We start from the raw sequence: 27,043 nt of genomic DNA, 5'->3' as shown, positions 1-27,043 counted from the left end.
TTTTTTCTTGTAAAGATTACAAGTGCTGTGTTATTTTCTATTAACTTTTCATTTCACTTTTGTTTTTAAATGTTGCTATATTAAGCGAGTTGGTGCAACCTGATACGGAATGTATACATGTACATAAATTGTTTCAACTATAGTTAAGTTGGCACGAAAAACTTGTGCACTGCAAAAGTACTATGACTACTATATATTACACACTACACAGGATAAAAATCATTATTTCCGGTATATCTAAATTATTCGATATTATAACAAAACCGCCTTCATTTTCCAATTCATTTGCATCTAATGTAAAATTTTTAAAAAAAAATAGGGAAAGAATAAAGGTTAGAAAACTTGTGAGGCTCGAACTCATAACAAAATTTATTTTCTATGGCATCACTTTGACTTAACCAGCTTTGCCATCGAGTCTTTTCAAATTCTATTTCTTATCTTGAATAATATTCACTTATAAAATATCCTGTTTCACCTATTCAGACAAAGGTTGTAAACTTTTTTGTGTACACAAAACAATGCAACGTCACTCTCACATTTTCATAGCGGCACAGTAAATACTTTTAGAGGTCAAAGTGCGAACAAGGAAAAATCAACACATTTTAAGTGTTTGAAAAGATTTATTTATAAGATGATCTTTTTAACCTCATAGTTATATATTTGCAAAAGTAATTATTTGCAAAATATTTAACATTTGTTAAAGTTAAAAAACGTAAAAAAAACATACTTGCGTACATAATGCACAGTATATAGTACATTAAATGTCAGGCAAAGACATATACAATATACTATTGTTGTTTATGGATACATCTCAAGAGATAACCATATCACAATAGCTGAAAATTCATCATAACAAAAAAGTTTTCTAAAACTATCCTATTTTGCATATTATAAAACATCAAAGGAGTTAAATGTTAATACATAAATGTGAAACACAGTCAGAAATTATTACATCTTTGACAGAATTTTAAACATATATACACATGATTATTTATAAAGCCACTGAATACATAAATTCTTACCCTGGCTGCCACTACAGTCAGGATTATGTTGCTCAAAGGGTATTTTTAAGCTGAAAAGGGGTTTGCTGTCTGTCAAATTCTTACTTTAAATAATTTACAGAGCCAGATATTCACATATGTCGTAGCAGCCAGTGTTTGATTCTTTGTCTTACATATTGGACCAGAAGAACGATGTAATTAAGATACAAAACAAGAGGGCCATGATGGCCCTGAGGTCGCTCACCTGTATATAGGCCCTCGGAGCTAGGCCAGTTTGAACCCCAGGGCTTTTATTTGAACAGACTTGAAAGACACCCATTAGAAGATGTTTCATTATGTTAAGTTTTTACTATACACATATAATGAAAAACAATGACCTCCACCCACCCCACCCCTGGCAGGGCTAATTTTAACCCAAGGGCTTTTGTTTGAACAAACTTGTTAGACACCTATAAGAAGATATTTCATGCTTAACATCTAAGCTCTAGCTCATTGGGTTTTTTAAAAGAAGATTTTTTAAGTTTTTACTATACACATATAGTGAAAAACAATGCCACACCTGGGGCAGGGCCAGTTTTGACCCCAGGGCTTTTTTTTAACAAACTTTGTAGACACTTAGTAGAAGATGTTTCATGCTTAATATCTAAACTCTACCTATTTGGGTTTTTCAAAGAAGATTTTTTTAAGTTTTTGCTATACACATATAAGTAAAATCAATGACCCCCGGGGCGGGGCCAATTTTGACCCCAGTGCTTTTATTTTAGCAAACTTGGTAGACACTCATGAGAAGACGTTTCATGCTACATATCTTAGCTCTAGCTCTTTGGGTTCTTTAAAAGAATATTTTTAAGTTTTTACTATATGTATATAGGAAAATCAATGACCCCCTGGGGCGGGGCCAATTTTGACCCCAGGGCTTTTATTTGAACAAACTTGGTAGACACTCACTAGAAGATGTTATATCCCAAATATCTAATCTCTAGCTCTTTGGGGTATTTTTTAAAGAAGATATTTAAAGTTTTTTCTTTCGGTTGCCATGGCAACCAGAGTTCTGCATGGAATTAAATTCTTTGAACAATTTTCAAAGGTGACCACCAAAGTAACATTCCTGTGAAGTTTGGATGAAATTGGCTTAGTGGTTTATGAGGAGATGTCATTTAAAGTAAAAATTTATGGACGCCAGACGAAAAGCAATCACAAAAGCTCACCCTGTCACTTTGTGACAGGTGAGCTAAAAAGTAAAACAAACATTTTTAGACATGTATGTTCAACTTCTTGAAAATGATGTTACCTTAAGCATCAACATGTTTACAAATTAGTAAGAATGAGGTCATCACGTGCTAGAAAGTCTTGTCAGATATGCAATATTGTAACTATAAAACAAACTTGTCTGAACAAGTACAATCAATACAGTAATAATAGAAAACATGTCTGAGCATGTACAATCAGTACAGCAAGCATAGAAAACATGTCTAAACATGAACAATCAATACAATAACCATAGAATACATGTCTAAACAAGAACAATCAATACAATAACCATAGAAAATGTGTCTGAACATGAACAATCAATACAGTAATCATAGAAAATCTGTCTAAACATGTACAATCAATACAATAATCATAGAAAATATGTCTAAACATGTACAATCAATACAATAACCATAGAATACATGTCTAAACATGAACAATCAATACAATAACCATAGAAAATGTGTCTGAACATGAACAATCAATACAGTAATCATAGAAAATCTGTCTAAACATGTACACTCAATACAGTAATCATAGAAAACATGTCTAAACATGTACGATCAATACAATAACCATAGAAAATGTGTCTGAACATGAACAATCAATACAGTAATCATAGAAAATCTGTCTAAACATGAACAATCAATACAGTAATCATAGAAAATGTGTCTGAACATGTACAATCAATACAATAACCATTGAAAATGTGTCTCAACATGAACAATCAATACAGTGATCATTGAAAATAGGTCGTCTGAAATTAATACAGTAACCATGGAAAACATGTCTGAACATGTACAATCAATACAGTAACCAAAGAAAATATGTCTGAACATGAACAATAAATAGAGTAATCAAAGAAAATATGTCTGAACATAAACATTCAAGTCAATAACCATAGAAAATGTGTCTCAACATAAACAATCAATACAATAATCCTGAAAAATATGTCTGAAATCAATACAGTACTCATGGAAAATATGTCTGAACATGTACAATCAATACAATAACCATAGAAAATCTGTCTGAACATATACAATTAATACAGTAATCATGGAAATTTGTCTGAACATGTACACTCAATACAGTAGCCATAGAAAATATGTCTGAACATGTACAATCAATACAGTAACTGTAGAAAACATGTCTGAACATGTATAACCAATAAAGTAGCTATAGAAAATATGTCTGAACATGTGCAATCAATACAGTAACCATAGAAAATATGGCTGAATATGTACAACAATACAGTAACCAAAGAAAATATGTCTGAACATGTACAATCAATACAATAACCATAGAAAATCTGTCTGAACATATACAATTAATACAATAATCCTGAAAAATATGTCTGAAATCAATACAGTAATCATGGAAATTTGTCTGAACATGTACACTCAATACATGCAGTTATTAAAGAAAATCTGTCTGAACATGTAAAATCAATACAGTAACCATAAAAAGTATGTCTGTATATGTACAATCATTATAATAACCATAAAAAATTTGTCTGACAATAGTATTGCTCTATGTTCAATCAATACAGTAACCATAGAAAATATGTCTGAATATGTACAACCAATAAAGTAACTGTAGAAAACATGTCTGAACATGTTCAATCAATAAAGTAACTGTAGATGAAAATATGTCTGAACATGTTCAATCAATACAGTAACCATAGAAAAAATGTCTGAACATGTACAACCAATAAAGTAACCGTAGAAAACATGTCTGAACATGTACAATCAATAAAGTAACTGTAGATGAAAATATGTCTGAACATGTTCAATCAATACAGTAACCATAGAAAATATGCCTGAACATGTACAACCAATAAAGTAACCGTAGAAAACATGTCTGAACATGTACAATCAATAAAGTAACTGTAGATGAAAATAAGTCTGAACATTTTCAATCAATACAGTAACCATAGAAAATATGCCTGAACACGTACAACCAATAAAGTAACCGTAGAAAACATGTCTGAACATGTACAATCAATAAAGTCACTGTAGATGAAAATATGTCTGAATATGTACAATCAATACAGTAACTGTAGATGAAAATATGTCTGAATATGTACAATCAATAAAGTAACCGTAGAAAATATGTCTGAACATGTTCAATCAATAAAGTCACTGTAGATGAAAATATGTCTGAAAATGTACAATCAACAAGCATTTGATAGTATTGCGGGCAATACAGTAGTCCCCTACCGGTCCCTCAAAAAGTTCTTTAATTGTCATTCACTCCTGTGTATTGCCATTTATAATGAATTTGAGGATGAAGTCTGTATTTGAAAATATCGACCACAAAACATAATAAAACAAGTTTCATAAAAATATTTCCAGTACTTTTTTAGTTATCACTGGATTCCGTTTATGTGTAAAATTTGCCATATTTTCAGTCTATGTGTTGCCATAGCAACCAGAATTTTCAACATAGGAAGAAAAGAAAAAAACGTGCATAATTTCAAGACTGCCATCTACCCATATGTCAAGTTTCATAAAAATATTTCCAGTACTTTTTGCGTTATCACTGGATCCAGTTTATGTGTAAAATTTGCCATATTTTCACCCTTTTTGTTGCCATAGCAACCAGAATTTTCAACATAGGAAGAAAAGAAAAAGACGTGCATAATCTCAAGACTGCCATCTACCCATATGTAAAGTTTCATAAAAATATTTCCAGTACTTTTTGCGTTATCACTGGATCCAGTTTATGTGTAAAATTTGCCATATTTTCAGCCTATTTGTTGCCATAGCAACCAGAATTTTCAACATAGGAAGAAAAGAAAAAGACGTGCATAATCTCCATACTGCCATCTATTGATATACCAAGTTTCATAAAAATATTTTCAGTACTTTTCAAGTTATCGCGGGATCCAGTTTTGCGGACGGACGGACTGACAGACAGACGGACGGACAGACGGACGGAGGGTAAACCTAAAGTCCCCTCCGGTAAACCGGTAGGGGACTAATAAAGTAACTGTAGATGAAAATATGTCTGAATATGTACAATCAATAAAGTAACCGTAGAAAATATGTCTGAACATGTTCAATCAATAAAGTCACTGTAGATGAAAATATGTCTGAAAATGTACAATCAATAAAGTAACCGTAGAAAATATGTCTGAACATGTTCAATCAATAAAGTAACTGTAGATGAAAATATGTCTGAAAATGTACAATCAATACAATAACCGTTAAAAACCTGTCTGAGCATGTACAACAATATAGTAATCATAGAAAACATGTCTGAACATTTACAGTATAGCCTTTACAGAGCAGCCCTGTGTGATGCAATTACCTCTCTACAACAACATTATTATCATACAATTTTGACAATGAATATGAAATAGCGTATGCATATTTAGATAAGAGTGTCTTTTAACCCAATATTTTTCAAAGTTGACTGACTGATTTATTGTTTCAAATGTAACAACAGTGCATCCACTTCTTGCAAGATATTACCGGCAATTCGGACAGCATCTTCGGCGTTTTTTCGGCTGTAAAGTTCTGAGGGAATTTTACTGCTAGGTTTTGGGTATCGCATGCGTGTGTGCCAGCCCGTTATATCTGTCAGTTCATCTGTATGTTTAGCAAGCTCTGTTGACAAACCTAGAAAAAAGGCAACTGAAATGTTTTAAAGTGGAGAGAAATACGAATGTTAGGATTAACTATTTTATCTGGCTAAAATATAAAAAAACGGTCCCCATTCTTTTTACAACTGAATGCTACCGATGCATTCTAAAATACATTTTAAAAGAAACTTGTAATGGTCACGTATGCACCTTATTATTCTTGCAATTTAAAAACGACCATTGTTAGATGTAAAGTTATTTTGACTTTTAGCTGCATTAACCATCCATTTATATTTGGAAGTACATAATGTTTCAAATGATATGAGCCGCGTCACGACAAAACCAACATATGGGGTTTGCGACCAGCATGGATCCAGACCAGCCTGCGCATCCGCGCAGTCTGATCAGGATCCATGCTGTTCGCTATCAGTTTCTCTACTTGTTATAGGGTTTGTAAACGAACAGCATGGATCCTGATCAGACTGCGCGGAGGCGCAGGCTGGTCTGGATCCATGCTGGTCGCAAACGCACTATGTTGGTTTTGTCGTGACGTGGCTCATATATACTAGCTAGTCCTCTGTATGATAATTTACAGAACCTCAACACTAAAGTCATTAGTAAGCATAGTTAACTTTGAAATCTAAGACAATAATATCATTTATTTCACACCTTAAAAAATATAAGAAATGAACCTTCATCTTTTAAACCACGTGGTGTTCCAAAAAAAAATCATAATTTGATCTAATTTTATCAACAATCTATAGCCTCGACTTTGTTCCAGAGTAGTCTTTAGTATCTCTATATAGGTGCATATATTTACTCCATAAAGCATTGTTTTGCAACAGTTCATGAATACAAACCTTATTGTACTTGGACATACCAGATATATTTATGAGCCGTGTCATGACAAAACCAACATAATGGGTTTGCACCCAGCATGGATCCAGACCAGCCTGCGCATCCGCGCAGTCTGAATAGGATCCATGCTGTTCGCTATCAGTTTCTCTACTTGTTATAGGGTTTGTAAGCGAAAAGCATGGATCCTGAGCAGACTGCGCGGATGCGCAGGCTGGTCTGGATGGTTTTGTCGTGACACGGCTCATATATCTCAGAAATGCTGGTGTGAAATAGAATTGTTATTATACATTCTTGAGAACAATACTGATTCTAATGGTCTCGTACCACAGGTGTAAAACGCTATGACAGATAAAACCTGCCATGTGGTGTAAGAAGTTATGCTCTCTCATTACTTGTCTCTTTGATACTACTTTGATAGACTGCTTTGACATGTTAACATATGCTTTTATAGTAGATATAATAAAACTGTGTATTCAGTGTTGTTCTGGTTATAACTGACCACCGGGTATTCAGACGATGGTACGTACACGTTTAGTACAAAATAAGTTGAGAGTTGTGTATATGTCCAATAGAATTCAGTATTGCACTCAATTATGTATATTCAGACTTGTTTCAGTTTTTTAGCTGTACCATTTCATTCATGAAATATAAAAAATAGCGATTACGAGCAAAACAATGTGTAACTATAGAAATTTTACCTCTAGAAATAGTAACTAAGCAATGGCTTTCGCCGAATTCCTCAAGTTTGTTAGCATCTGTAGCATACCACGCCGCTTTAAGAGATTTTTCTGAAGCCTAATGAAACAAGAGGGCCATGATGGCCCTGGATCGCTCACCTGACACAACCGCATCCAAGCAATGTCTTAAACAAGCATCATGACCAAGTTTGATGCGACTGAGTCAAACATGTGACCTCTTGTGTGTTATAAAGATTTTTCCATATTTGGGCAATGTGACCTAATTTTTGACTGGACACGACCCATATTCAAACTTGACCTAGAAATCATCAAAACAACCTTCCTGACCAATTTCCAGGAAATTTGGATCAAAACTGCAGCCACTAGAGTGTTAAAAAGATTTTTCTATTTTTTGCTCCTGTGACCTAGTTTTTGACCAGACATGACCAATCTTAGCACTTGACCCAGAAAACATCAAAACAACATTCTTGACAAATTTCCTGAATATTTGAATAAAAACTGCAGCCACTAGAGTGTAAACAAGCTTTTTCTATTTTTAACTCCTGTGACCTAGTTTTTGACCTGAGATAGCCCATCTTCGAACTTGACCTAGAAATCATCAAAACAACATTCCTGACAAATTTCCAGAATATTTGAATCAATACTGCAGCCACTAGAGTGTTAACAAGCTTTTTCTATGTTTAGCTCCTGTGACCTAGTTTTTGACCGGAGATAACCCATCTTCGAACTTGACCTAGACATCATCAAAACAACCTTCCTGACAAATTTCAAGAATATTTGGATGAAAACTGCAGCCCCTAATGTGTTAACAAGCTTTTCTATTTTTAGCTCCTGTGACCTAGTTTTTGACCGGAGATGACCCATCTTCGAACTTGACTTAGATATCATCAAAACAACCTTTTGACAAATTTTCCAGAACATTTAGATGAAAACTGCAGCCATTAGAGTGTTAACATGCTTTTTCTATTTTTAGCTCCTGTGACCTAGTTTTTGACCTGAGATGACCCATCTTCGAACTTGACCTAGAAATCATCTAAACAACCTTTCTGACAAATTTCCAGAATGTTTGGATGAAAACTGCAACCATTAGAGTGTTAACAAGCTTTTTCTATTTTAAGCTCCTGTGACCTAGTTTTTGACCAGACATGACCCATCTTCGAAATTGACCTAGAAATCATTAAAACAACCTTCCTGACAAATTTCCAGAATATTTTAATCAAAACTGCAGCCACTAGAGTGTTAACAAGCTTTTTCTATTTTTAGCTCCTGTGACCTAGTTTTTGACCGGTGATAACCCATCTTCGAACTTGACCTGAAAATCATCAAAACAACCTTCCTGACAAATTTCCAAAATATTTGGATGAAAACTGCAGCCACTAGAGTGTTAACAAGCTTTTTCTATTTTTAGCACCTGTGACCTAGTTTTTGACCGGACATGACCCATCTTCCAACTTGACCTAGATATCATCAAAACAACCTTCCTGACAAATTTCCAGAATATTTGGATGAGAACTGCAGCCACTAGAGTGTTAACAAGCTTTTTCTATTTTTAGCTCCTGTGACCTAGTTTTTTGACCGGACATTACCCATCTTCCAACTTGACCTAGATATCATCAAAACAACCTTCCTGACAAATTTCCAGAATATTTGGATGAAAACTGCGGCCACTAGAGTGTTAACAAGCTTTTTCTATTTTTAGTTCCTGTGACCTAGTTTTTGACCGGAGATGACCCATCTTCGAACTTGACCTAGATATCATCAAAACAACCTTCCTGACAAATTTCCAAAATATTTGGATGAAAACTGCAGCCAATAGAGTGTTAACAAGCTTTTTCTATTTTTAGCTCCTGTGACCTAGTTTTTGACCAGACATGATCCATCTTTAAACTTGACCTAGATATCATCTAAACAACCTTCCTGACAAATTTCCAGAATATTTGGATGAAAACTGCAGCCTATAGAGTGTTAACAAGCTTTTTCTATTTTTAGCTCCTGTGACCTAGTTTTTGACCCGAGATAACCCATCTTCGAACTCGATCTGTATTTCATTGAGACAAACATTCTGACAAAGTTTGATGATGATCCAATCAAAACTGTGACTGCTAGACTGTTAACAACCCAATTATTAGAGTGTTAACAAGCTTTTTCTTTTTTTAGCTCGTGACCTAGTTTTTGACCAGAGATGACCCATCTTCGAACTTGACCTAGATATCATCAAAACAACCTTCCTGACAAATTTCCAGAATATTTGGATGAAAACTGCAGCCTCTAGAGTGTTAACAAGCTTTTTCTATTTTTAGCTCCTGTGACCTAGTTTTTGACCCGAGATAACCCATCTTCGAACTCGATCTGTATTTCATTGAGACAAACATTCTGACAAAGTTTGATGATGATCCAATCAAAACTGTGACTGCTAGACTGTTAACAACCCAATTATTAGAGTGTTAACAAGCTTTTTCTATTTTTAGCTCGTGACCTAGTTTTTGACCAGAGATGACCCATCTTCGAACTTGACCTAGATATCATCAAAACAACCTTCCTGACAAATTTCCAGAATATTTGGATGAAAACTGCAGCCTCTAGAGTGTTAACAAGCTTTTTCTATTTTTAGCTCCTGTGACCTAGTTTTTGACCCGAGATAACCCATCTTCGAACTCGATCTGTATTTCATTGAGACAAACATTCTGACAAAGTTTGATGATGATCCAATCAAAACTGTGACTGCTAGACTGTTAACAACCCAATTGTTAGAGTGTTAGCCAATAGAGTGTTAACAAGCTTTTTCTATTTTTAGCTCCTGTGACCTAGTTTTTGATCGGAAATGACCCATCTTCGAACTTGACCTAGATATCATTAAAACAACCTTCCTGACAAATTTCCAGAATATTTGTATGAAAACTGCAGCCTCTAGAGTGTTAACAAGCTTTTTCTATTTTTAGCTCCTGTGACCTAGTTTTTGACCCGAGATAACCCATCTTCGAACTCGATCTGTATTTCATTGAGACAAACATTCTGACAAAGTTTGATGATGATCCAATCAAAACTGTGACTGCTAGACTGTTAACAACCCAATTATTAGAGTGTTAACAAGCTTTTTCTATTTTTAGCTCGTGACCTAGTTTTTGACCAGAGATGACCCATCTTCAAACTTGACCTAGATATCATCAAAACAACCTTCCTGACAAATTTCCAGAATATTTGGATGAAAACTGCAGCCTCTAGAGTGTTAACAAGCTTTTTCTATTTTTAGCTCCTGTGACCTAGTTTTTGACCCGAGATAACCCATCTTCGAACTCGATCTGTATTTCATTGAGACAAACATTCTGACAAAGTTTGATGATGATCCAATCAAAACTGTGACTGCTAGACTGTTAACAACCCAATTATTAGAGTGTTAACAAGCTTTTTCTATTTTTAGCTCGTGACCTAGTTTTTGACCAGAGATGACCCATCTTCGAACTTGACCTAGATATCATCAAAACAACCTTCCTGACAAATTTCCAGAATATTTGGATGAAAACTGCAGCCTCTAGAGTGTTAACAAGCTTTTTCTATTTTTAGCTCCTGTGACCTAGTTTTTGACCCGAGATAACCCATCTTCGAACTCGATCTGTATTTCATTGAGACAAACATTCTGACAAAGTTTGATGATGATCCAATCAAAACTGTGACTGCTAGACTGTTAACAACCCAATTGTTGACGACGAACGACGCACAACGCACGACGCACAACGCACGACGCACAACGCACGACGACGGACGCCGGACATAGCCCCATCACTATACCTCACCATGACCACTTCGTGGTCAGGTGAGCTAAAAAACAACAACATTTTATATTCAAATACAGACACAGTCAGTTCGTCAAATCTTATAACTACTAGTAATGCATTTGTTTGGTTTCATAGATTAAATTAATACCATTGCTTTAATTAATAACAATCGTGTCAGCCCACGATTGCTTTTGTTTCCATTTCAAAATAGAATGATTATGGTAACAATTCAGTATCATCTATATATAACGAGTAAACTTTTCTTGAGTAAATATTTGATTTGCTTACATGTTTGTAAGGTCCAAGGTAAGGTGTATTTTCGTTTACAGTAATAATGTGTAAAGTATTGATAAACCAGTCAGTCAACATACTAAATAAAATTTAAATGTATTGAAAATCAATTAAAGATAAAGATCAAATAATAACTATCATTGTCAGCAAAAACCCGGGTATACTCTTCAGATAATTACGCTGTGTGGAAACCAACTGTATCATCTAGCGGATATTGTGACGTGATTTAGTTTACTCACAGGAGGTGATTGAAAGAAAAAGGTCAATTTCTTTTTAATATTGTACACGAGTTATCAGCGTTTAGGAATTAACTATTATGTGAAAAGTTTACTTGTCATGAACAACGCAGTTAATATATTACATACCAGAAAGGTGATCTACTTACATGAAATCAAAAGGCATTGTGAGGTAGGATTATGAATATTTTACGAATGTCCGTATTTTATAACATGAAATGGTATTGTGTGTTGCAGAGTTTCATGTTTGTGATGGCAGCCATAAAAAAAGTTGCCAGAAATACTTCAGTGTTATTATATATTTTCTGGTCCTAACCCTTCAGGATCATTGATTCTAGCACATTTAAGTGTTGAAAATTGAGTACCGTTCAAGCTTGATAAACCTAGGACCGATAAATCATACATTATTACATTATTCATACAGCGTAGTTTTTTTTTTGTTTTTTTTTTTTTTTTTCAAATCTTGACCTTTTATATCAGAAGGAGTATTGCCACTTTTGCAAGCATTTTCATAGAGACCCATAACTGCAACAGTAGTCTCTCAGTCCGAATGGAAACTACACAGGGTTCTTTCATTCTCATTTTGACAGGAAAGTAACATGACACACACGTGCTTTGAATCATGTGTTACCAGTAGATCTCACATTTTCATTTTTTTTGAACTCGCATGGAAACTCGTTTTAAGATAGACAAAATCCTAATTCCTGTTCAGGATTTAGGACTTCCTATGACACATTATGACTTTATAAACGTATTCTTTAAAGGCTAACATGGATATTGATACAGATTATGGAACATGAAACCAAAGTTATTGCAGAAGTGCATAAAGAATGCATATGCGTTCTACTTGAAAATGACCTTAATATATCTATTGCTTTATATTTCATGCTGTTTATTACTCTTCAAAATCTTATATTTTGACACCACAATGGAGCCCGATTTCAATACCACCGTGTGATTGTTCACTGAATTAAATTTAAATACACAAATAATTGCATTTAAAAAGAAACAATTAGATGCCATTATATATAACTATTTAAACAACAACGTATAAAATTCAATAAAGTACTGTAAAACATCAATTATTGGTGGCACTTTAATTTTTGCTGCATGAAAACAACGAAATCACATCACCATATCCGAAAGATGATAAGTTGGATGTCATACAATCAAATGACATGTACTAACCTGATGAGTTTTGTAACATATCCAGTTATACGCATCACTTTGAAGAACAGATAAGCATTCCCTTGCATTATCGAGGTCACAGTGTGCCTGTCTTTGCCATTTTTTTGCCTCTGGATACAATTGGTATGGTTTCTTTTCGATTTCTGCCTTGGCATTTTTGCATTCTGTAGTTGGACCATTTAAGCCGTTATAGGCTTCTATTCCTTCCTTGTCCAGTATTTCCTCACATAAATCAGGATCATTGCACATAAATATCTTTTGAGCAGTGAACAAAAGTTTGTCTTCCAAACACGCATGGCATCCTTTCAAACGTAAAATAATTTCATTTGAAACATCAGAAGACCATTTGGTATTGCCTGTGTCAAAATAAACAATAGTTCTCTTTCCCATCACATGTGTATAGACGGATTTTGTTTCGCTTGTTTTCTCAATCATTTGTCCATTTAAGAAAAGATGCGTACATATATTTTCAACGTGTTTAAGTTCTATGTTCAAAACCAATTCTGTTATATCTTTTTCGATATCGACATTCCATTCCCCAGACAATTTATTTCGTATTCCATGTCTAGCAAGTCTGCACACACTTGTAACAAACAACTGGTTATGAATGAAATTTTCAAACTTGTTTGCAATATCACTATTTAGATATGTAACACTTCCAATATCAACTTCTTCTTTTACAGTATCTGTAAGTAATAGCGGTCGACAGTAATCAGGTAGCATTTGCAAGCTATCTACTATTGAATCAATACCTGGCTGTTCTATGTTAGCCATATAGGTCATGTTCATCCCTTTCTGTAATCGTTTTTGCAAGTACCTATTATTACAAATCACCAATTTTTTGGCTTCTGTCAACATATACGTATCACTTAGCATATAAAGCGAGTGAATTTCAAGTATCGGTGATGTTAGCTTCTTTAAAAATATAAAGATGTTTGACATTGCTTTTAATATTGCATCTTTCTGTTCCGGTGTAACATTCATACTGGACTCACGTCTGATAGTTTCTATGACATCAATATACTGAAGAACACTTGGCTCTTTTGAGGCTCCCAACTTCAAAAATAATGATTCGAACTTGCCATATTCCTTAGGCATTTTTTGTAAGTAAGGCTCTATTTCTTCGTCCGTTGAACATTCAGTGATGACTGATACTGCAAGTTTTGTGATCTTTCGTTTTGGAAAATATATCATCGGTATAGTCTTTAGGTCGTTGAAATTCCGTATGTGAGCGGATGATTCACTCAAGGCTTCGTATACACATTCCATAACTTCAGTTATTTCATCTCTATCATCTTTAAAACACGGCAAACCATCTTTTAGTGCATTTCCTATGTGTTTGCAATGTGCAAATAATTGGTCCTCGCTTGGTTTCATACGAATACAGAGTTTTCTTAACAACTCGTGTGCATTATAGCTTCTTGGATCGGCCCACATTGGTAATATATTTGCCGAAGTCCAACATGTATTCTGTTTCTCAAAAAGGACTGAATTGGCAAAACAAAAAGCTCTTTGACTATTAAATTGCTTATATATTGTAGAGAGATCATCCAAACGGGTTGGAAAAATGAATGGAATTGTTGACAGTCTTGTAAAATCGTTTATATGTCGAAACTTTTCACCTTTTCTGAACAATATTTTAACAAGTAACGCGGCCTTTTCTTTTGCACTTGTTCCGTAATGACAATGAGTATTAGCTATGTCACTGGCAAATCTTTCAAACAATTCAATAGTCATGTCACATTGCAGGCCAAGTTTGTTTTTAAATACTTCAATAATATGCGGTGTTTGATAAACCTCGGGTAAAATTTCATGTTTTTTACAAAACAATTTGAAAACCTTTGGCCATTTTGGGTCATCATAGAATGTATCTATCACTCGTACAAAGCCAGGTAATCCTACTTCTATAAACGAAAGATCAAACAAACATTTAAGAATCCTGTTGTTCTCTACTTTGTCATTTGGACCAATTACATGCTTACAAAGATAATCTATGTGTTCAAAAAATTGATCCCGGCTCAAACAACTTTGATGAGGGAATATTATTTCAAGATAAATTCTCTCAGTAGATAAGTAGGAGATATCAAGTAACCTGAACAAATCGGAAACTATCAAATCTCGCAGCAAAATGACATTTGATGTCTTTGAAATTATATCAAGTCCTGACACTGGAATTTCGTCAGGTTTCACAACTACTTTGTAACATGTATCTATTGATGTTAATTTATTTGACGGTGTTTCAAACACCGGTATACCCTTTAATTTCGATATATCTTTATCTTGCAAATTTTTCACGCGATCGGAGAAGTACATTAAAAGAATTGCGGCTTGATCTGCATCTACTTTAGCCCAATCGATGTTAGACAAATTGTTAACAAGACAGTGAATAATTTTTCCAGGGTCATCAAAATTTGGAACTTGTTTGCAAAGCAGCATATACATCTTGCTGAGGTACTTGCATTTATCTCTGGAATGATTTGCAACTGAGTGTAAACTTTTACTTTTATTTCCTTTGCAATCAATTTCAAAAAAGTTCTTGTCTAACTCCCTTATACTGAACATTTGCAAGGTTCCATGAAGTTTTGCCACTCCTTGGAAACTATCCAAATCAATCAAGGTATTACTTTCTGCAACTGTAACGAGATCACGTTGCCTTGAAACTGGATCAATGACTGGCAGCAATCGTAGATGCATTATCTCTTCTAAGTTTTCTTTCACAGTTTCAAGTTGCTCGTCATGCAATTGGTCTATGAAAAGAAGCCAAAATTGTTGGACCATTTCAAAAGGTGGAATATGATCATGCCCTGTATTACTAATTTGCTCATGATTCCATAATAATCCATCAGTTGCTGCAAATGTAGCAAAGTCCTTTATTTCAAAATGAAGAAGATTTCCGTTTGAGATATCCGCAAAACCCTTTAATTTTTCATTTTCAATATAAGATATTGGCTGTAAATCATCGTAGAGAATTTTGTGTGTAAATTGATGAAGTCGTTCTGGAAAAAAATCTATAAATTCTGTTACAAACAATTTATTCGATTCGCTTAACTTCCTTAATATCCCATCTTGTGTAAGAAAAATGGGCATCGATGTTGACATTGCAAAAAAGTGACTTTTTTCTTGTAGACAATAGGAAAAAACTTTTTTCAAATCATTGCAACTTTCAAAACATGTTTCCTTAACTGGTTGGCCAGACAACACATGCTCTTCTTCATCACAGGAACAAATGTAGTCAACAACACATTCCGGCGATACACTTTTAAATATAATCCCAGATTTTTTAAACGAATCTTTGATGTTCATCGGGATGTCAGCAATCTTCATTCCTGTTCGTCTTAAAATGGTTACCAATTGTTGCTCACAGTATTTTGTGGATGTTTTATCCGCACATAAATCATATACATCAGTTTTGTTGGAATCATTCAGAGAGATAGGAATCCAAGAAAGTTTTGACGATGATTTGTCACAGTCCTGTTCCAAAACTGGCAAGAATGGCAAACGGCGAGCACATATACTAGAATAAATTTTCTGTGTTAGTAGTTTCCAGTAACTGTCGTTCGCATCGGCATAACTTGGAAAATGAGAGTAAAAAAAGTCAAGAGAATGTTTGATGTTGTTGTCAGGCAAAGACACCTCTGAGAAATTATTTTCACTAATTGAAGAATGAAGGTTCTGCAGGTATGTTACATATGACTTTGCAACAATATGCTCTAATATAGCTATGTTCCATTGGGTTTTATAGCATTTGTCTTTATCTAAAGATTCAAACAAAGATCTTCTAGTTCCATAGTCCAGTACAAAATTCCCGTTTACATGAGCGGGTAAACCAGTCGTTACCGGTAATGGGAGCAAACAAGATAACTTTCCCTGGCAATTTTTAATGTTGCTGTTTCTGTTAAATGCGATACCTCCTTCTGGCAGCAGAGTTATATTTCCTTTCTTGTATTCCTCTTGAAGAAGTTTAGGAATTCCTAAAACCGGATCAAATCCTACAGATTGGATAACTCCGTATGAAGATTTTATACATTTATCCTGCATAGTTTCCCTAAAAGATATGTTGTATTCAACTGTCTCCTGTGCGACATCCAAAATATCGCTACGATGATTATCAAAAGCAATATGTAATGAGTTCAGTACCGATACCCAATGGTTTCTTTTATTCAAATCATCAGGAGACAATACTGCTTCAATAATATAATCTTCTTTGTATTCATCATTTTCATAGGACCATACTCTGACTGTTTTGACATGTCTTAGGAATATTAAAAACTGCGATAAGTCATTGCAAAATTCGTCAAGAGTTTTTGACAAGCTAGACAAATCAACGACATCACTTTTAATATCTGATGGTTGCGTTCTTAAAGGAAATCTAAACATTGTGCCTCCTTCTTTTCGAGATTTAACGAGATCCTCGTGATAACCTTTTAAAACATCAGGGTGTTTTTCTCTTAACCAACTCAAATCCTTAAATCGTTTTCCTGGTTTATCTTTGGATACATTAGGAATAAATGATGCCAGCGGATCGAAAATGCACATCGTCTCACCTCTCTCAATTTTTGTCCCTACTGTGTAAAACGATGGGGCATCTGTCAAGTTATAAACAGAATTGAATCCGATTCCAAATTGGCCGATTTTAGAAGGATCATTACTTTTGCTTCCTAAACCAAGTTGTTTTATTCCGTGTAAGTCTTCACTAGTAAAAGGCCTGTCATTGAAAACACATAAAGATGGCCCTTGCAGTTCATTGAAATTTTTGTCAAATACATTTTCTATTGGATATTTAGTAAAATCTTTGATGAAGATAACTTCGCTTGCTGTTGCATCATCAGCATTTTGTAACAATTCCTTGAAAATTCCAGCGTCAGTTGAGAAGCCATAAAGAAGTTGTCGAAGTCGTATATACAATGGCTCTTCTTGATAGAAATTTTCAATATCTTCACATGATTCTTCTAGCCTCTGAACCCCTTTCCCTTTAACTTCAAACGATTTTGCTAAAGCTATAGGTATGTGCTCATGAATATAAATCATATTGGAGGTCTTTTCAATATCTTCCGCATCGTTTAAACACAGAGCTGTATATTTTCTGAGCACACCATATTCATCAGGGATATATATGCTACCAGCATTACCTTCTTGACCGAGAAAGGTTTCAATACTTTCTATTTTTTCTTTATGAAAACAATTCTTTAGGAGAAACAATAAATTGACACAAATCTTTACTTGAATCTCATTACAAGGAACGTTTCCATTACCATTTGCAATGCCTTCAAGAACTTTTGCAACATCATTTGCATAAAAGTGTTCAACGACATCTAAAGAGGTATAAAGATTTGGACATCTCGAAATTGCAGAATCTTGCACGTTATAGAGATATGGCTGACATCCTTCAAGTGTGTTATCACGTGACACCTTTTTAGGAATAACAAAAGTATCTTTGACCCAAATAACTGGCCTGTCCTTCAGGCATTCTAAATCAGCTGCATTGCTAAAATCTTCTAAAAAATTATACACGTTTCTCAGAACATTCTCTATCATATCACTCTTGTCTTTGGGTTTACATTCCTTTTGATAAAAATCTGTCATATCTTGAAGCTGTCTTACAACCTCTTTTACCTCCTGGCGTTTGTTTTCAGTTGTTCCATGCATTCCAAGTGTATAAAAGCAATTGTCACATTCCATTGAAGAAAGTCTTTCTTGCTTTTTCAATCTGTCACAAAAATGCTTGTCAACTATTAAATGGTGAATAGAAACTAGATCACAGAATTCACTGGTATACAGCATACTTGGTGACCCTAGGAGTAGACATGGTTTTGTTTCATTATGAATTTTACAGGCTGTTCCTTCAAAATATCTACACTTTGTTTTTGTCATGTCCGCATTGCTAGATTGCCAGGAAAATGGCCATTCTTCTGGCTTCGACATAAGTGGTAAGAAGTGCATTTCTTTTAGGTTAAGTGAAATTGCACTACATGTGTTAATGTTTTCACATAGGTATGCCATAAGATATAAAGCCCTATCAATAATACATTCACTACAGTCTGTTTGGTCATTAATTATTGAATGAGCCCTATTCAAAATGGTTTCCTCTGACAACTCATTAGTTTGCATCCCCAGTTTAATTAATAATTCAAATATATTTTCTTTGTCTGCAAAACTGGGTTCTGGAAAGAACCCTTCACCCTGCGGAAAGAGCCTTGCGTGCTTAGATTTCGGATAGACTATTTGATGTGGTTTTTTAAGACGTCCATTATCAGCCGGAATGCAGTCGTTTTTACTAAGCCACATTTTCACAGATTCAAGGTCTTGATAAATAGCAAATGTAAGTACAAAATTTCTTTCAGAAAGTGTCATTTCCAAAACGTCTAGGTATGGCAGAAAAAAGTCAAGAAGAAAATCTTCTGTATATACGGTTATTTGTTTCACCAAATTTGTGTTGAATTTATTCAATAAAGAATAAATATCACCTGGTATATCAATAACACATTTGTCTGAATTCTGGAGCAAATATTTAAAAGCAATATTTCCTACTTCTTCTTTTGCTCGTAAATCAGGGTCTAAAAACAAGCATTGCGACAAACAAACTTTTTCGCCATTATGTTCAAATACTGATCTTTCTGTTTCTTTGCTTATATTGGTGTAAAAGGTCTCGACTAAACATTTGCTTAAAACATCCATCTCATCGTGTTTTTTCGGCCAAATTTTAAACGCGTCATGCTGATTTGTTTTAGTGTTCTCTAAGAAATGTAGAAGGGCAGACGCAATCGGATAGGAAATAAGTAATTCATTCCATTGTGCATCTTTGCTCTCTTCAATTTCATCAGTCTTCATTTTAACATTTTTCCGATCAAGGGTCAGCTGAAATTTGCCATTGATGTGAAACATAAAGGTGTGAATCTGTTGTGTTGGAAGACTACAAAAATAATGCCCAACTTTATAAAAGCAAAAGGGTAAGTTTTCTAGAGGACAAAGTGTAATTGTCATTCCATGATACCCAAACATTCTATGCTCATCAATTTCTACAGGTATAGCGATCGAACCCAGGGGAAGTACTGATGGGTTTTCTTCAATCATCTGTTCTAGAACTTCATTAGTTTCTGATGTCCAAGAAATTATCCATTTCGTTGTATTATCCTCCCATTTATGTTCGTCCGACTTTTTGGTAGTAATACAAACCTCTTGTAATAGATTGAAAGACTCACCCTGTAGCACTTGAGAAGTCCTACGTCTGCATTTATCCTTGGCTATTGATAACCTCTGTTCAATGTCAGCCATATCAGGAATATCTTGCTTTTTGGCATTTGCTTCAAAGACTAAGTTTGCATTTGAAGGGTTGCTTTCATTTTCTGTTAAATGAAATAGTCTGATTTCATGTATACTGTCATTAAAAAGTAACAAGCTATCCGAAAGCTCCATAATCGAGCACATCAGCCTCGTTGCAGCACTTTTTGTATATATATTATCACTAATCTGACTGATTTTTGTTCGTAAAGGTAACCGAATTAAAGTCCCATGGAATGTTCGATTTTCATCTGATAGCAAATTGCATCCAAAAACATTTTCGTATGGTTTAAATTGATCAGAAAATGCATGTATAACATCCATTTTATCTTGTCTTCTTAAGTCAATACGAACACCAGGGACTCCTTGTGGCAGTGCTTTATCTAAATATGTGGTTTGAGGGTCAAACAAAATAAGGTTAGAACCCGACAAGATACTTGGCACATCAGTTAAATTATAGACGGCACAAAAACCATGTCCATATTTCCCTATTTTTCCTGGTTGGTCTTGTTTTGTCCCTATTCCTAATTTTCTTATGTTTTCAAAATCCTGTTCTGAGAATTCGGCATCATTGAATACCCAAAATGCTGGTCCCTGACATTCTGACATAGCTTCACTAATCAAACTTTCATGTGCATCCCTGTTTCCGCGCTCGTCATACATTATGTAAAAACAACTTGCTCCAGCGTCTTCTGCGTTCTGAAATAATTCTTTAATCACCGTAAAACCATCCTCATACCCATGTTTGATAATATTTCGTATCCGTATGGCGAGAGCTTCTTCCTGACCCCAACTTTCAAAGAATTCTGACTCTGACAACATCTTCCGCCTAACATTCGGAACTCCTAGTGCTTTCGCTGTTGCAATAGGAACATCTGAATGAATAAGCACGGCATCATCACTCATAGAGAATTGTTTATGTTCGTAATTTTCACAATAAACACATTCATTCACAGGTTTCATCAAGGAATCACATGAAGCTTGTTCATGTACTGGGAAATATATGTCTGTTTCTTTCACGTTTGTCACGTTGTAATCTTTCAGCTTGTTTAATATGGTAATTGCCATCTTTCGCAATGACGATTTGCTTTCAGTTTCATCTTTATCTTCAGATCTGTCCTTGATTATCTTTAGGGCTTTAAGAAACATATCTAAATTCGGACTTTGCCTACAACCCAATGCAAGAAAGAAATTCCCGAAGTGCTGTAATTCTGCCGGAAGCTTTGACATTACTGAATTCAAGTCTTCCAAGTTCTCTTCCGATGAGTCTAAATACAGGTCATCTGGGGAGACAAAGCCAGTTCCATTCCATATAAATTTATTATATGGTTTTTTGAAGCTATCGAGCAACGGACTAAATTTCATTTCCCGTAGTTTTGTATGACCTGCGAACCATTCATATATTTTGGAAATCATCTGAACATAATCAGTTTTACATTGTATCCTGTAATCTGTCAAAACATTTTTAAGGTGCAAAATTACGTCTCTCACCTCAGGAGGCTTACTCAGTCCATGATCATCTGCAAATTTACGTAGTTTTGAGCAGTCAATCACAAACAGAACTGAGCCTATTAAGTTGATATATTCCAAAGACTTTACTTCAGACGGCATACAGAGTATGTTAAGACAACCCCGACTTTTCATTTTCATGGATGAGGGGTAGTTGTCTGGGTTAACGTTATGTACAGGAACAAATTTCTTATTACAAAACAGTGTTTTGTCCACAACCGTTGACGGAAGATTTAGAAATTCTAAAAGGGCTTCAGCTTTTTCAAAATCATCTCTTTCATTTTTACTTGCATTTGCATCTATAATCCCACAAGTTCTAACAATATCACTTTGTGAAATATCGATCCTTGACTTCATTCCTAAATGCTTAAGACTCTGCAAAATAAATTTATCATTAATTCCGGACATTTCTGGTAAAACGCCTTCATTTTTGAACAGTTTTGATATGAGCTGGTCATATGGATCGAAGAAATGCGAAGGCTCTCTCCACTGACCGTCTGTTGACTGGATGAACTTGGTTTCTTTTAAAAGCCTGGTTACATTATCATTGTTCATCAACTTTGAATCTTTGAATATCCATTCTACTAGACATTGCACTTCATACGGTGTATAATTGCTGATATTTGATAAAGTTTGCAAGGCAAGTGCTTCCTTATCTAATACCGTACCTCCAAGTTGTTTTGCTAGTAAAATCTCTGAATCCATGGAGATAAATACCATTGGCTTGTGCAACTTAACAGGAAATTCTTCTACTCCAATAATATTTTTATTTTCATCCATTGACACACAGCAATATTCATTTTCAAACAGATATCTTGATTGCCTAAATAGACGCATACCCTTCAAAACATTTATGCAAAGTGGGCTTATTTCAGTGTGGATTGTTTGTGAAACATATCTTAAAAGTGCAAATTGTTTTTCACAGTTGACATTTGCATTAAAGTGCAATATTTCTTTTGATGTAATACGCTCAAATAGATTGACCATTTTCCCACTTTGGTCATTCGTTATATATGTATCTGTAAGAGCTGTACTGATAAAGCCGGGCAAATTTCTAACAATATTCACTGACAAAAGCTCAAAAGCCTGACTTACTGTTTCTGCAACTCTCCCGTCATCACAATTTGGGAAGTACATAACAAGTGATGATAAGCAACAAACTTGAATTTTTTCAGGGTTCTGCCAGTCTGGTTCACACTCAAATGGATATATCGGAAGTGACGCAAATTTGTCCAGTGACTCCTTATATCTATCTTGTATCAATTCCCATACATTTAGGATCCATTGCTTCCAAAATGGCACCTCCGAGGCATATAAAGTAAACAACTTACCAGGTCCAAAGTTTTCTTCTAAGACATCCTTTATCATGGAAGCACTTCGTTCTGCATTGAGAGTCTTAAGTCGTGATGAACCTAAAAGTTAAGCAAGATTAACTTTAGATGTATTTGAAATTTCGATATTCATGATACTTACAAGCGGTTCTGAAGGCAACTTCTTTGAAAAATTGTGACTTATTCAAAAATAAAGACGAAAAAACAAAATAACCTTTCCAGGATTAATAAGTTGAAACTTTTTGTAAAAGATTGTGCTTAAATTCATTTTAAACTTAACGCATATGATGTATTCGTAGTCATTGCCTGGTGAATGATATAATGAAGTTAAGGGACAACCTAAGCAAGAGCATTGCATGCGGTCTAAACGCTCGTCTGTGAGGGCAACACCTATCAATTACTAATATATAAAGCTTCAAAAACAAGAAGGGACATAGTTTCTAAAAAAAATGCTTTCAAGATAACGGTCTGATAACCTTGAGTCCCTTGTCGTGCAATTGTGCGCTGTCGTGATATTCAAGAATACAATGAAGCATGTTAATACATCTCATAGTTTTGAAATTATTTTAATAAATTTGAAATCTTTCTTTTTCGCAACTTAATCTGAAACCACTTGAAATCCATACAAACTTAAATAAGATGTTTATGTTTACCACCTATTTTGAGCTTATCTTAAATTCGTGTTTTCACGCCCGATCGCAAAATTGTTTGAGAAATCGAAAAAACGACGGTGCAACTTATCTGAAACATGTTTTATATTAATTATTCCTATGATACTGACATTCAAGAATGGGCAAATAAATCCTTAGAACGTTTTTCACATAAGTATTATAAAAGTCTACTTGACAATGCTACATGACAAAATATCTAAGCTTTGGTCATAATAATTTTCCACAAGAAATTTTAAATTTGTTTTCAATAATACTATATGCTTACTCTGTTAATGTGCCCCCTCCATGGAGCAGTTCGAATTTTGATATCAGGGTCATTATTTAAAATATAGAATATCTCAAGGTACTGCGTTAGCGAATTGTTTATGATTTGGGCATTGTAGCTAAGGAAAATGATTGGTAACACATATAAAAAATAAAAGGTGATACAACATGTCAAACAGCAATGTTCTGTTCGGAAGAAAGGGTTTCAAAGACATGCTTTCTATGTAGGTCTATGTTAACTAAGTGAATCAATTTTTGACCCCAAGGGCACGATTAGTATCACTTTTGTAAAGATTTACAAGGCTACATGCAACATACATAAGCCGTATGTATTGTATGCGTTTAAAGGTCTATGCAACGTTAGTGACGCCCGTGGCGGGTCAATTTTGATCTGATCAAGTTTGATCATATTGTTACAATATGTGCCAAGTAGTTCCAATTATTTTCCATCGGTCGAAAACAAACTTCTTCAGTATGACTGTCCTCGGTAACCCAGACTATTTACCCTATACACTTAATGTAGTATATACGGCATATGTACTGAGCTTTTGACGATGATCTTTACAATATTTTCCTAGCTTTTTACTTATCATGACAAAGGAATATTGTTGTCGTATTTTATCAATCCGCAGCTATTTGTAATTCTCTAAGGTTGAATTGAATCTATATTCAGATTCTTGACATTTACAGTTTAAACTTAATTATTCATTGATATCTGAATCAAATACTAGACTTAAGGTCAACAAGAAAGTATCTATACATTAAGAAATAAATAACGCTTTCACAAATTGGTTTTATGTAGCGTCAAAATATATAAAATCACAGTACATCTAACTATCGTAGCTAATTTAATGTTCCAGAGATGACGTGAATTTGATAATAAATCTATCAGGTATCCAAAAATTGACAACATAGGTACACTGACATGTAGAATTTCAAAACGTATCAATTTGTTTTTTTATAGGGAAGAGCATTTTCGATTTTGTTGTGATTTTTGTGAATGCGGGTTACTTTGCATTTTTGACTAAAACTCAACAATAGAGGCAGTGACAGTAACAATCTTTTTACTGAGAATTACAAACACATGTGTCCTTCAGTATGAAAAGATTTTTAAAAATCGAATATGCTCTTCCCTATTACAAAGCAAAAACCCAACTGATGCGTTTTCAAATTCCGTCCGTGTACATATTTTCACTTGAACTGTAAGCACTTAAATTCATGTACATAAATGCATTGACTAAAGATATCATTTCAAGAAAACAAAATCCATAACTTTTTTATTATACGAACCTCCATCTGCAATAGTTTGTATAATAGCCAATGTCTCTGACAGTAGGTTTGTAGAGACAAACTTTGATAACCTTCCAGGAAAAACTTTTACGACTTCTTCGGATGGTTCAAAGAAGATTTCATCGGTCCCTTTTAAGCAGGTAAAGAAACTATCCGCTAATGGTATTAATTCAAGTTCCTCTATATCTGTGTCTTCAGTTTCATTGGATTTCAGATACTGAAGCAGATGTTCCTTTTGCAGTGAGGACATGTTTTTGTAGGTGGTATTCTTTGCCATGTGTTGACTCAGAAATTCTGGTGACATTTTCTTAATCTTTGAAGTTGAAAGAGACAATGCATCATTCACATTCTTCGGAATTATTGCAAAAGGTATCTCCTCATTTGTTAAAAGTTCAGCAATTGTTTCAGAAAACATTTCGCAGTCTGACAACAAAATAACTTCCATCCTGTCAATCCACTGGCCACCATGGTATCCTGCATAGTAAATATTTTCGTTCTCGGCCAAATATAAAAACTTTTCCCCTAATTTTTTCCACCTTTCATCAGTTTTTTGAAAATCAGGAATAAGCTTGTAAGCCGATTCAACAAGCTGTGTCGGATTAGCATGTGCCTTGCTTAAATTGATCATTTCCTGTAGGAGTGCAAGATATGCGTATGGGAGTATTTCTGAGACCAATGCATGATTCCACTCTATCTCCTTATCTGTATTGATACCCAAACATTCTTTATCTTCCCACTTAATCTGTCGTCTGTTATTCCCGAGAGCAAACTGGGCGTTTATAAACACAGGTAGACCTGTTTGATTTTCTTGTGGAAGTGGCTGGTTACAAAATACGCATCCGGAATCAGAATGAATCACGTGTACGTCAGTTTCCTTGATCTGACCAGCAACACCAACAAGATGATGGTACCCTAAATGTTTATCTTTTAATAGCTGTTGTGTGTGTTTTGAAAGCTCTCCTCCCTTAAGATAATTCACGATCAGCCATCTAGATCTTGATTCCTTGATTTCTTCTTTAGTGAATCTTTTCGCACATTTGACATAAACATCAAATGCCCACTTTTCTGAAATTTCAGGAACTTCCTTCAGCAGTGATATCAATGTTTTCCTAAGTTCTCGTCTTTCTTGAATAAGGGTTTCAGAAGCGTTTTCTATTTGTACTGAGTAAACAGCGACATCTTTTCCAAAGTTTGCTTTCTGTAGATGTAGCCTTGAATCAGTATCATATGCAATGTTATTACTATCGATTGTGTCTTCTTCTTTAGATCTTTCTATGAAAACTTCTATTTTGCTTACTGTGTTAGCAAACAAAATGTTCCTGTCAGATTCCTCAATGAACGTGTCTAACAAGTTAATCACCTTAGCATCAGTGTAGATTGTGTCAGACAAATCTGATGACTCTTGTCTCAGTGGAAACCAAAAAAGTGTACCAGGAAAATAACCGTCATCTAAGAAGGCTTCATTAAATCCAAATAAGTCGTCGAAGCCTAGTAATAAGTCAGACAGTCGAAGATTTTTTGAGCGTTTAATCCTGTCCAAACGTATCGATGTGCAAATTTTATCCGGATCTTGTTCGCCTGGGTCTATGAACATAATCTTTTTACCGCTCAATATAGTCGGAAAGTCTGAAAAATTAATGTTATCTAGTTATTTATATGACTATATCCAACTTTACTGGTAGAGGAAGACCTCATGTGACTTTACTTTATTTCATTAACGGTTCCTGAGTAGAACCATCGACGAAGTCTGAAAAAATAATGTTATCTGGTTATATGACTTTATCCAACTTTACTGGTAGAGGAAGACCTCGGATGACT

The 27,043-nt window shown here is 34.6% G+C and overlaps 1 protein-coding gene across 1 annotated transcript; it reads right to left on the bottom strand.

Annotated features, from left to right (window-relative positions):
* Positions 1–573: 573 nt before the first annotated feature.
* LOC132718093 (sacsin-like) lies at positions 574–27,043 on the bottom strand. Its single transcript, XM_060701723.1, has 4 exons — positions 25,226–27,043; positions 12,883–23,081; positions 7,395–7,491; positions 574–5,875 (listed from the first exon to the last, which is right to left on the bottom strand). Exons 1-4 carry the CDS (start codon positions 26,817–26,819, stop codon positions 5,679–5,681), a joined length of 12,087 nt encoding a protein of 4,028 aa, XP_060557706.1. The 5' UTR covers positions 26,820–27,043; the 3' UTR covers positions 574–5,678.

This window comes from Ruditapes philippinarum, unplaced genomic scaffold (genome assembly GCF_026571515.1).
Source record: "Ruditapes philippinarum isolate M1 unplaced genomic scaffold, ASM2657151v2 ctg3042_1_1_1_1, whole genome shotgun sequence".
Lineage (NCBI taxonomy): Eukaryota > Metazoa > Mollusca > Bivalvia > Venerida > Veneridae > Ruditapes > Ruditapes philippinarum.
Note: the sequence above shows the minus strand (reverse complement) of the source record. Positions and strands in the feature narration are given on the sequence as shown.

Bases quoted from the DNA above. Each gene is read 5' to 3' on its own strand.
- LOC132718093 (XM_060701723.1), bottom strand. From the start codon at position 26,819: ATGTTCATAGACCCAGGCGAACAAGATCCGGATAAAATTTGCACATCG. The intron at 7,492-12,882 runs GTTAGTACATGT...TTGTTTCATTAG, and splicing joins TATGTTACAAAACTCATCAG to GCTTCAGAAAAATCTCTTAA. The intron at 5,876-7,394 runs GTAAAATTTCTA...CCTTTTTTCTAG, and splicing joins CTTAGTTACTATTTCTAGAG to GTTTGTCAACAGAGCTTGCT.